The 12786-nt window shown below is 38.9% G+C and overlaps 2 protein-coding genes across 2 annotated transcripts; one reads left to right on the plus strand and one right to left on the minus strand.

Moving 5' to 3' along the window:
* The first annotated feature begins 630 nt into the window (after positions 1-630).
* mfap1 (microfibril associated protein 1) lies at positions 631-8859 on the plus strand. The gene is made up of 8 exons (XM_078254456.1): positions 631-839; positions 3021-3237; positions 4258-4396; positions 4532-4719; positions 5698-5967; positions 6056-6215; positions 7260-7349; positions 8199-8859. The coding sequence occupies exons 1-8, from the start codon at positions 758-760 to the stop codon at positions 8376-8378; spliced, it is 1326 nt and encodes a 441-aa protein (XP_078110582.1). The 5' UTR covers positions 631-757; the 3' UTR covers positions 8379-8859.
* A 47-nt stretch (positions 8860-8906) lies between these two features.
* Positions 8907-11971, minus strand: hypk (huntingtin interacting protein K). The gene is made up of 4 exons (XM_078254484.1): positions 11772-11971; positions 10703-10758; positions 9703-9754; positions 8907-9150 (listed from the first exon to the last, which is right to left on the minus strand). The coding sequence occupies exons 1-4, from the start codon at positions 11931-11933 to the stop codon at positions 9055-9057; spliced, it is 366 nt and encodes a 121-aa protein (XP_078110610.1). The 5' UTR covers positions 11934-11971; the 3' UTR covers positions 8907-9054.
* Positions 11972-12786: the final 815 nt, after the last annotated feature.

Here is a 12786-nt window from a genome sequence, read left to right on the forward strand (position 1 = left end):
GGGTATGGATAGATAGACTTATATTGATCCCAAATTGGGAAATTTCAGTTCTACAGCAGCAAAATATCAGACACACCGCACACATACAGAATATATAATGAAGAAATATAAAAATAGGATAGACAAACAAAAAAGGAACATAAAAATATAAAAAATAAATTAAAATACAAAGGAAAGAATGTACAAACGTATATAGAAGTTGGGAATAAAAATGTCCAACTACTTAAATGTTGAAAGTTATTGATATTAGTTATTTTATTCCAGAAGTGTTTGAGTATTAGTGCCACAGAAACACGCACACGGTTAACCACTTTTTAGGCCGACATTGGGCAATTAAAAAAAAAATATATCTATATATGTATCTGCTATCTGTGATACCGCCAATAGAGAGCGGTATTGTATTGTTGACTTGCAGAATATCTCAATTTAGCTGTACTCTTCTGTTATCAACTCTTTCACTTGATGTTTATTTCGAAAATAAATGTAACTGATGGAAAATAGTCATTTGTATTCCGTGAGTGGTCTAAAAATCCAATAAGGTGTGGTTTTGGGTTCTTCAGTGTATATTTCTTATTGGAAGGAAATATATGTCGGAACCTTATTTTTACAGTCTATGGTCGGAACAAATCCACTTCCTGTCCGCTTGCGCTTCAGTCTGGTCGCGTCCGTTTGGTTGAAGCAGCGACGAGCTATTTTTTTTTTCAAATAAAATACTAATTTTTACTGATATTCAGTTGATACCCTCGACAAGGCAGTCATGTCTAGTCGTGATGCCCTCAACATGAAGCTTCCTCCGATCCAGTCCACGGCCGGAGCCGTGCCGGTCCGGAATGAGAAAGGTGAGACGTTTTTCCTTCAGTTAGCAGGCGGCTAGCGGCGTGCTAAGTTAGCCAGCTAGCCAGCTAGCTTAGTGTAACCTCACTGTTAACCGCAAATAACAACAACAACTTAGGTCCGTTGTCTAACTCTAAAAAGTAGCTAACGTTACTAACATTAAGTGGGAGCATATGCCCGCGGGTTGCAGCAGTATATTAATACGCATTGTTTTCGCAATAAGATGCATAACAGTTACATATTCATGCTATGTCTGGCTGTCCACATTTGTTATTTATTTGTTCATTTAAAAGGGACAATGCACATCAATTGACATTTTTAGTTTACACTCAAAATGTAAATGTGCCAGAGTTAGCAAAAAAGCTCATTTTCATCTGTAGTCCCTTGGCAGGTCAACACATCATCATATTACATTAATAAACAACAATGCAAGAAAGATAGAAAGCAAATTAAGAAAGAAGAAGAGAAACGAGAGAGGGACAAAAAAGTAGTACAATACAAAGAAGGGCAGTACCTAAGATGAGGTAAACCAGCTATTGATGATTGCAGTTTTGATTGTTTTTAATCCATATCTTGAGTGTGCTTTTAAATGATAGATAGCTGGTGCTTTCTCTGAGTTAAATGTTTTATTTTCTTTTATGTATTTTACCTTTTATTTAACCAGTAAGAGACTCATTGAGATTAAAAATCTCTTTTTCAAGAGTGTCCTGGAAATCAGTCAATAGGAAGGCAGTTCCAATAATTTGAGGCCCGTACTGAGAAGACTGTTTGGTCAAACTTACTACGTCGATACTGTACATACTCTTGGCCATATCGTGGAGCTGGAGGATCAAAAGTATTTCAATAAACCCCGCAAGATCCAGTACAACAACACCAACTACGGCCTCAAAAAGTTGCCATGGCGTTGAGTCAGCTTCTCTCTGATAAGTAAAAGTATTGTCAGATAAATTTACCTAAAGTATGACAAGTAAAAGTACTCCCAGACCCAGACCCCAATGTGAGTTCAAACAACAAACAAACCATTCAAGATCCATATGATTACATTTAAATGATATAAAACAGAGAACATACTCAGATTTGGGCCTAGAACCAGCATATCTTTGGTCATTTGTGTGTGATAAACGATGAATTAGAGCTGGGCAATATATCGATATATCGTGATATGAGACTATATATCGTCTTAGATTTTGGATATCGTAATATCATAATATGGCATAAGTGTTGTCTTTTCCTGGTTTTAAAGGCTGCATTACAGTAAAGTGATGTCATTTTCTGAACTTACCAGACTGTTGTAACTGTTCTATTATTTGCCTTTACCCACATTACTGATGATTATTTATCAAAAATCTCATTGTGTAAATATTATGGAAAAGCACCAATAGTCAACACTACAATATCGTTGCGGTATCGATATCGAGGTACTTGGTTCAAAATATCGTGATATTTGATTTTCTCCATATTGCCCAGCCCTACGATGAATTGATTGTTGCAGAATTGTAGTATCAGCTTTAGAAACCTAATTGGTGCATCCCAAAAAGGGAAAAACTATTTAAACAATAATGAATCATCAGCTTTCTGTGTGTGTGTGTGTGTGTGTGTGTGTGTGTGTGTGTGTGTGATGTATGTGTGATATATATATATATATATATATATATATATATATATATATATATATATATATAGTAACTAAAAAAACTGTTCCTTTTTTTTGTCGCTTTGTTTGTCTGATTGTCACTTTTTGTCACTTTGCCGTTTTTGACGCCTTTTTCTGAAGTTTTCAATGCTTTTTTTCCCACCAGTATATACACACCACTAACACCAAATTATAAACACTAGTTTCACACTTATTCTGGGAATTCATGGTCAATAAACCTTGTTTTTATGAAATCATACCTCCTTTTTAAGTTTAAAACACAGAAATATGCTATGATATTGAATAAAACTCCCAAAATGTAATGAAAGAAACTGAAACTGATCTTTAATTTTACATCCATGTTATTTTTGGGCAATTTGGTTGAAAGAAACCTATATTTCTGATATAGAAACTTTCAAAATGAGCCAAGGGCCCGAGGACAACAGGAGAGTTAAAAAGTAAAAAGTAGATTCAAGCCACCATCTACACCGACAGCATCAGGGGCTGAAAAGCCTAGATTGACCGAGCTCATGATTGTCTCTGCATATCCCAGGTGAGCTCTCCATGGAGAAGGTGAAGGTGAAGAGGTACGTGTCGGGTAAACGCCCTGACTACGCGCCGATGGAGTCGTCGGATGAGGAAGAAGAGGACTTCCAGTTTGTGAAGAAGGGAAAGGAAACGGAGGCCGAGGCGGAGCTGGAGGAAGAGGATGTCTCCGACCCACGTCTCAAACGTTTGCTCAACCGTGTCTCTGAGGACGTGGAGGAGAGGTAGCCCATCCTTTTATCTGAGTTGACTGACATGATCATTCAATGCCGTGGTGCTGAAAAAGCTAATTTAACCCCAGTCTCGCATCGGTCTGGCTAGTCCACACAGCATTACTGGATAGGAGAAAAACCTGCTCTGGTTTATTGGCATTTCTTTGAACCAATCACAATCGCCTTGAGGCGGTGCTAAGCGCCGGACTCGACGGTGCCTCTGCAAAATAGCCTCGGTGAAGGAACTTGTTTTGGTGGAACGTGTACGTTCAAAAGTAGTTTTAGTCGTGCAACAGAAAACTCAGATTGGACAGATAGTCTAGCTAGCTGTCTGGATTTACCCTGCAGAGATCTGAGGAGCAGTTAACCATAGTCCTAGAGTTTAGAACGCCAACACAGTGGCCGGGTTAGCTCAGTTGGTAGAGCAGGCGCACATATATATAGAGGTGTATGCCTCGACGCAGAAGGTCCAGGGTTCGAGTCCCACCTGTAACGATTTTCCTGCATGTCATCCCCCTCTCTACCCCCTTTCTTATCTAGCTGTTATTTCTATTTCGTATCTAGCTGAAATGCCCCAAAAAAACCCACAAAGAAAGCGGAAGGTGAGAGACATCCGGCTGAAAACGAGGGCCATCCGGCGGAATATCCGGCAGCCCCTGAACAATCCCGGAAATTAAACTAGGGATGCACCGATCCGATTTTTTCCGTCCCGATACCGATGCCGATGCCTGGGCTTTGTGTATCTGTCGATACCCGATACTGGTCCAATACTGTTGTTGAATTAATAATACACTGTATACCTTCCACCTTCTACCTTCCTTCCACCATGTGGAAGAGACTAAAGGCACCAGACTTTCCTAACTAAACATTACTTTCCTAACTAAGACAAAATAACATAGATGGAATGTATTGAATTCTTATTTATGTATACACTCAACTCCGATATCCGATCTTTAATATCGGATCCCCTAAATGAAACGGTGTCGCTGTAGACTAATTTAACAACATTGCTTTCGGTTTGTTTCTCCTCAGGCTTGCGAGACACCGGCACATCGCAGAGCCTGAAGTCGTGGCCGAGAGCAGCGAGGACTCTGACGAAGGCACGTGGCACCCGGAGCGTGAGGAGAGTAGCGAGGAAGAGGAGGAGGAAGAGGAAGAAGTGGATGACGAGGTAGGCTGCACTCTGTGCGGTTTGATTTGACCTTAATGTTCTAAGTGTGCTTGTCGCAGTCACTTTTTATCCAGCGTTTCTTCTTTTTATAGGTATATTAAGAAAAAAAACTCTTCTTTTTCTGATTCTACGCAGGAAATTGAGAGGAGAAGAGCGATGATGCGGCAGCGAGCCGCCGAACGGAAGAACGAGGAGATGGAGGTTTTGGAGGTGGAGGAGGAAGGGAAGTCGGGGGCGGAGTCTGAGTCTGAGTCTGAATATGAAGAATACACAGACAGCGAGGATGAAGCAGAGCCACGGCTCAAGCCTGTCTTCATACGCAAGTATGAACTCAAACGGTTTCCGTACTACCTACCTGTAGCTTAGAGGTTCCCAACCCTTTTTCGATTGTGACCCCCCCCAATCAAAGTTTAGGGTCATAATATGGACAGGATTGGGGAGCACTTTGACCTAACTTTATTATGTGAATACATTTTAGGTGAGAGTATCTGCTATTTCACAATAAAAAAAGAGACAAAAATATAGAAAAGAATTACCTAATCTTGTGTAAGACAAATATATGTTGTCAATTGTTAGGTAGACACTGTAGCTGTGGTTAGATATTGTTGTCTTTTTCCTTGTTGGCGATCAAACATTGCAATGATTAATACATTTTCGACATTAGTTATTCCTGCGCTGGTTTTGCTCAACGGATGTACATTGCTGGGATGAAGCCGGACATTCAGCGGGTCTCTCACGTGCCAGACGTCCCTCACGAGCCGGATGTCCCTGCCCATTTTTGCCATCTCGACTATTGCCGCTTAGCGTCGCTCAGGACGGTTGTTAATGGTTTAGAAAATGCCGACAAGCCGGGCGCCTGGATAGCTCAGTTGGTAGAGCGGGCGCCCATATATAGAGGTTTGCTCCTCGACCTGCGGCCCTTTGCTGCATGTCATTCCCCCTCTCTCTCTCCCCTTTCATGTCTTCAGCTGTCCTGTCAAAATAAAGGCCGAAAATGCCCCAAAAATAATCGTAAAAAAAGAGAAAATACCCACAAGCCAGAACGTTTTTTTCCACCTATCACAGAATGCACTCCATCACTGACAGCGCTGTGGAAATAGGTCTTGCTTGCGAGACTACTCCTACGCTAGATCGTTAAGTGCAAAATAATTGGACATTATGTTGTCCAATACAAGTTATTCACTTATGTGTAGCATATAACAATAGATAAAAAACAAAACCATGGATGCAAGATAACACCGAAATGTCATTCTTAACTTCGTAGGATGTTTAATCTGTGTCTCTGTTTGTCTGCGCCACAGGAAGGACCGAGTCACAGTGGCGGAGCGCGAAGCGGAGGAGCAGAAGCAGAGAGAGCTGGAGGCCGAGGCCAAGAAACAGGCAGAGGAGCGACGACGCTACACCCTCAAGATTGTGGAGGAGGAGGCTAAGAAGGAGTTTGAGGAGAACCGGCGCACACTGGCCGCTCTGGATGCTCTGGACACCGACGGAGAGAACGAGGAGGAGGAATACGAAGGCTGGAAAGTCCGAGAGCTGAAACGCATCAAGCGGGACCGGGAGGCCCGAGAAGTGTGAGTAAACGCAGATGTGACTCCTTAAAAGGCAATACTTTGATGAAAGGAACTTGCCGTAGCCTAACGAGTGGTGTTGTGTCCTCAGCATGGAGAAGGAGAAGGCTGAAATCGAGAGATTCCACAACTTGACAGAGGAGGAGCGCCGGGCTGAGCTCCGCAACAGCGGGAAACAAGTCACCAACAAAGCCAGCAAAGGCAAATACAAGTTCCTCCAGAAGTACTACCACAGAGGAGCCTTCTTCATGGTAAGTCAACACAGAGGGGAATTATTCCCATAAATGCAGCTGGGTCTGACCGTTAAGATGTTTCGACAGATATTCACGTTAATCTCAACGTTTAAACACACTGGAGCCATTAAAGCTTTACGCTACGCTTACACGTGGCCGGCTATTTTCATAAACAGACTTATTTTAATCTCTCCATTTTCAAAAAATAACATTGTGCACAGCTGTCAGTTTTCAGAAAAGTGTTCGTTTACACGTACATATGCCGTCAAGAGCATGCCAAACCTGTAGGTGGCAGTGTAACGAGAAGCTCAAGCCCACGTTAGCCAATCAGAATCACGAAAATAGCAACAACAGCAACGAATCACTTCCTCTTTCTTTCTCTCGGCTGAACGCGCGATCACGGAAGGCTTGTATCGTGCCAACAGTTTGGTTGTCATTACTTAGAATTCCTCATGGGGGCGACAAACTATGCACTGTAGCTTTAAGGAAGTGTAGGGCTGCTTTTCTGATGTCTGAACTTAACATTTCTGCCATTTTTGTGCAATATGATTGTACATTAACTGGTATTTATCAATTCACCATTTTCCTTCTGAGCTTACTTGTATTGTTGTTCCTTCATTATTCTGTTTTATATTAAGTACGTGTTACATGGAACTTTCATGTTCTAGCACGCCCTTCTATCTTGGTCAGGATACGCCTCTAAAAGACAGATTGCATTTTCTTTGAATAATGTGAAGAACTTGTTACACTTTTCACATTAAAGCTAGACCAATTTGGCCTGGTATTAGTAATGTTCTTTTTAAAGGTAAACATTGGATATGATACAATGTCATGATAATACATACCCGTGCATATGTTTGTCAATAAGTTGCAGTACAGAAATGCTAACGACAAGTTTGGACTTGAGAAACCATTTCCATTATGTAGTTTCTCCACCAGAAAGCTCTGACGCCTGTAAAATGTCCCACTCAGGACATCTCTTGGTCTAAAGTTTGATTTGATGTTCCAAATCATATGGCAGCTTCAGCGTTTCTCTAACTGTAAACATGATTTGTGTTCCAGGACGAGGAGGAGGACGTGTACAAGAGAGATTTCAGCGCGCCTACTCTGGAGGACCACTTCAACAAAACCATCTTACCCAAAGTCATGCAGGTCAGCTGCTTCTTACTCCTACTTCACCTGTTACACTGCATGCTATAGCCTATTATAGCTAAACTGAATTATATCATGTTTATATGATGGTGGGGTGCCTTTAAAATATTTTCAGTCCATCGAAATATGTATTGACACTATTTCTTTCCTGCCATTAACATCTTAAATTCTTGATTCTCCCCCGTTTGAATTTGCACTTATTTGAATAATAAAATATATATATTTCATACCCACGAAATATATAAAATATATAAATTATATATATATTATATAAATATAATATATATATTATACTATATATATATATATATATATAATATATATATATCTATATTTTTTTTATATATATATATATTTTTATATATATTTTTTTTATATATATATATATATATATATATATATTTTTTTATATATATATTTTTTTAATATATATATATATATTTTTTTTTAATATATATATATATATTTTTTTTTAATATATATATATATTTTTTTTTAATATATATATATATATATATATATATATATATATATATATATATTTTATATATATATATATATTTTTTTAATATATATATTTTTTTAATATATATATATATATATTTTTTTTTAAAATATATATATATATATATATATATATATATATATATATATATATATATATATATATATATATACATACACACACACACACACACACACCTAAACCCATGAAAAAGGATGCACTTTTCATATTCTATTTTTCCATGTTTAGGGGAAATTTACCAGCTGGATACATAGTTTTACATTTTCCTCTTGAAGTCATTTCGCTCTCTGATTCAACTCTTTGGTTTGTTTTTCCCCTCGAAGGTCAAAAACTTTGGTCGCTCTGGACGCACCAAGTACACCCACCTGGTGGACCAGGACACCACGTCGTTCGACTCGGCCTGGGCCCAGGAGAGCGCTCAGAACAGCAAGTTCTTCAAGCAGAAGGCGGCAGGCGTGAGGGACGTGTTTGACCGACCCACAGTGAAGAAGAGGAAGACTTAAGATCAGGCTAACACTGCAGCCTTATAAGACTGTAAGAGACCAAGCTGCAACCCACCGAGTCTCTTTCCTGGACTTTTTGTGCAAGGAAAGCAGCAAATGAACAGATTCCACTGCTTGATCATTTTTGATTACCTGTTTATCTACCAGGAACACCATTTAAATATAATGCTGGCTCCTCAAACCCTACTTAAGATGCAGCTGGTTTTCAATTCCTTCATATGCAGCATATCATTTCAACATGAGATCTTGTAATATTGCTTTAATTTCCTACAGTATGAAGATTGCTGCATTTTGAGGAGATGCAGGGGAATATTAGTGAAATCTCCTTTTGTCTTTTTTAAAGCAGCGGGTTGTAATTTTGTACAAATCAGCTAGTATCATTTAGTATTCAGATTCTTGTATCGATTTCCTGTATTACCCTTTGTGAAAGTACAGCTATTGTAACTTGCTTTGTGTTAAATAAAACTTGTCTTTTCATCCATTTTAAAACATTTATCACAGACATCAAAACAAATATAACTACATTAGTCACTGGCACCAAAAGAAGGCAGGGCAACTTTTATTTTAAAAAAAGAAGAAAAAAAACAGTTTAACCACTGAGTTCAGTTCAGCCTCATTGTCTTGATGAGCTCTGGTGAAAAACCAAATTGAAGCAGTCCAGTGTGTGAATGTTTGTTCAGTTGGTCAGAGCCACCAGAGCCTCCACCACGTTCCCCATGTGTTCCCTCAGACTGCGCTCCGCCACGGACCTCGAAATCTCCATCTCTGACATCTGCACGGAAACATTAACAGAGTATGAATCATTAAACTAAGACACTAAGTGCTTAAATTGACTAGAAAGTAAAAAGATAAATGACAATTGCAACATCCACAAGTGGGATGCAGTTACACTCATTTAATGATACAGTTTTGTTAGTTCCTAACCCTTTTAAAACACCAAAGTCACAATAACAACAGCAGTAGAATAGCAACTACTGTGTTCTGCGAGGTAAAGTGTCAAGAGTGGTGGCTTTAAGAGAGCATCGAGGTAAAGGTTTTTAGGAGGCTAATCTATTTTTAGCTGTGTGGCCCAATCAACAGTAGAACAATGCATAGCTCCTGTGTCGATGCTCCTGCTTCTCCAAACGGGGTGGGGGGGGGGGGCGCGTGCTAGGGTTGGGTACCGTTCACTTTTTTCCCCCCCTTGTTCGAGTGTCCACATACTTTTGGCCATGTATTGTATCTAAAACAGATGTGTCTTTAACATCACCTGAACAGAATAGAAGAAGAAAAACATCCCAAAGTGATTGAGCAAAAAAAAAAAACAACAACAACAACAACTTACAATTAGTTCCACATCCTCTTTCTTGATGGTGACTTTGGCCAACTCTTTTTCTCTAAAAGCAAAACAACACACAGTGAGAACATTCCACAGAGTGGGGCTACGCAATCAAAAATTGTATCGCGGTTACGATTTTGGCTTCTAATGATTACGGAAACAGAGTAATCGCGTAAAACTTATGTTTGCAGATTACGTTTTGCAGATGCTCTTATTTTGTGTTGTGAATGAGGAACGGGACAAGTATTAAAAGGAAATTGTACAGTTGAAGGTGTTTTCACGCGTTGACTATTTTTTTGACTTAAATAAATGCAACATCATTCCCAAAGACAATGAGTAATTGTGCTAAATAATCTGGATTTCAATATTTACCAAAAATAAATCGAGATTATGATTTTTTTTTGGTCCATAATCAAGCAGCCCTACAACAGAATACATAAAAGTCCAGACTGCATGCCAGGACGAGAGGAGATTTTTTTTAAATCTGGTGAAACTTCCTCAACCTGCTCATTACAAATGTTATTTCCCTTCTCATTCTGTGATTGCTGGGTAATTACAAGACGCATGTACTATCCAAAAGAAAGAAGGAAGGAGCAGATGCTACTGTTATAGACATGTTCTGCCTAGGGCTGGGCAATATATATCGATATATGAGACTAGATATCGTCTTCAATTTTGGATATCATAATATCCTGATATGACAAGTGTAGTCTTTTCCTGGTTTTAAAGGCTGCATTACAGTAGAGTGATGTCATTTTCTGAACACGCCAGACTGTTCTAGCTGTTCCATTATTTGCCTTTACCCACATAGTTATTATATCAACATAACTGATCATTTATCAAAAATCTTATCGTGTGCATATTTTGTGAAAGCACCAATTGTCAACCCTACAATATCAATATCGAGGTATTTGGTCCAAAATATCAGGATATTTGATTTTCTCCATATAGCCCAGCTCTAGTTCTACCCACATGTAAAGACTGGCAGAGTCAACACTGATCTCACCTCTCTTGTTTGGCTTTCTGTTCTCGTGACCTTCTGTCTCCAATCACTGACATCGCCTGAAAGAAATGAAGAAAACATTGTTATCCATATTGTGTTGTTTTCACCATGTTTCGAATATGAATGCTATTACAACTGCAACATCACAACACAGAAAATCCTATTAGGTATATTTAATTAAACATTTGTTAAACAAGGGATTCATTTGTAAACGTACATTTGACCACAGTTAGACTTTTTTTTTTACTTGAAGCCCAAAGAAGGTTACTTGTCATCATTAAAGTAAAATCATATTTTTCTGACCTGCTTACTTTGACAATCTGAAAAAGGACATTTCATTCCTTATCCCTCCTCAAACTACAAAGGCGCATCTAAACACTGACATATACCACTCAACTTCATTTCTATCAGACAGTAAAGATGCAGAAACCACTGAGTATTTATTATTTTATGTAAAGATCAGAATTCATGGCCCCACTTGACGTCACCATTATAAAATGATACATTTGGATTATTTTTTGAGAACAGTACACAGAAATAACTTTCTGTTCATACTAACACGACCCACTTTAACTCCCGCTTTATTTCTAATACTTGATTGACGTTTTTCGATTTATTTAATGCTATTCCAGCAGTTGTTTGAATCGTTTTTTGCGTCAATTATTGGTTAATTATTACTTTATTATTTTTTTTTTTTTTACATTGTTCCGGTCTGTTCCGTCCTTGTACTGGTGACGTTAAAGACTGCCCCTGCCTTTTCTTGTTGGTTCAATGCTATGGTTCACTGCATACAGTCTATGGTTTAACTAAAGCAAAGGGGAAAGTAGCTTTAGCTAGCTCTGAGGCTGAGTTAGCCACCGAATTCATCGTTAACTGAACAATTGCAAAGCAACCGCTAATGACATTTTAGCATCCTGTGATCAAGCAAAACTATAGCTAAACAGCTAACGTTTCTTATAAGACGAAGTACATATGATGTTGCACACTCCACTAAGTTTGATGATGATGTGCCGACTGTATGGCCAGCAGTGGCCGCATGTCTCCCGGCTAACGTTAGCCCCGGAGCACTCACCGTTTCTAAGTCAGAGCTGGAGATTTCCTTCTCCTCCGCGTAGTCCGTGACTCTCTCCAAGTCAGCGGCTCCGCTGTCATGTTTCCGAGGCTTTTCTGCCGGTTTTCCCGTGCAGTTTTCGTCGGCTTCCAGGTCCAAATCGACGTCTCCCTCTGCCGCCATGTTTGCTCCAGTGAGGCCGGAACAAAGAGAAAGGTTCCTTTAAGCGACGGAGGGAAAACGGTGTAGCACCGAAAAAAAAAAGAAGGACGATTTAAAAGGAGAAATTCGTCGATTTTTAAAATACCTGTGGATATATAAGTATGATTCTGTGATGTATGTTGTTGAACTGTATAATTCATAAAGACATCTACCCGTTATCCAATTTATATTTATGACACACTGTCTGTTTACATTTGTTTACATTTCATATATATATATTTTTTTTTAAAGATTGCTTATATTGCCGTTTTTTTTCTTTAACAACATATGAAACACAATATCAAAATCAACACCCAAATATAAATGAAACGCAGAACGAGGACTGTGGATTTTTGTTACAATGGCTCGTCACAGCCAGTAAGGAACGAAGAATGATATACAACAGCAACCACTTTACTTCAATTTGTACATATGGACATGTAAATACTGCATTAGACTTTTCACCACCAGATATAAGCCTCTTATGGTGAAATGTTTCAAAATGTTGCCTTGTATCTGTCCTACATAATACTAAAGAACACACACACACACACACACACACACACACACACACACACACACACACACACACACACACACACACACACACACACACACACACACACACACACACACACACACACACACACACACACATCTAAACCTCAAGTCACGTAAACCTTTACATTTCTGACATGATTTACTTTAAGTGTAATGCACCTTATTGATGATCTTTACTGTTTATTTTGTTTAATTTACACTAGGCCTATATATTTGCACTCTTTCCTACTTTGTACTGCAACTGCTCAGCCATTTCCCTTAGGATGACTACAGT

The sequence above is a fragment of the Sander vitreus genome, chromosome 1 (assembly GCF_031162955.1).
Source record: "Sander vitreus isolate 19-12246 chromosome 1, sanVit1, whole genome shotgun sequence".
In the NCBI taxonomy this organism is placed as follows: Eukaryota; Metazoa; Chordata; class Actinopteri; order Perciformes; family Percidae; genus Sander; species Sander vitreus.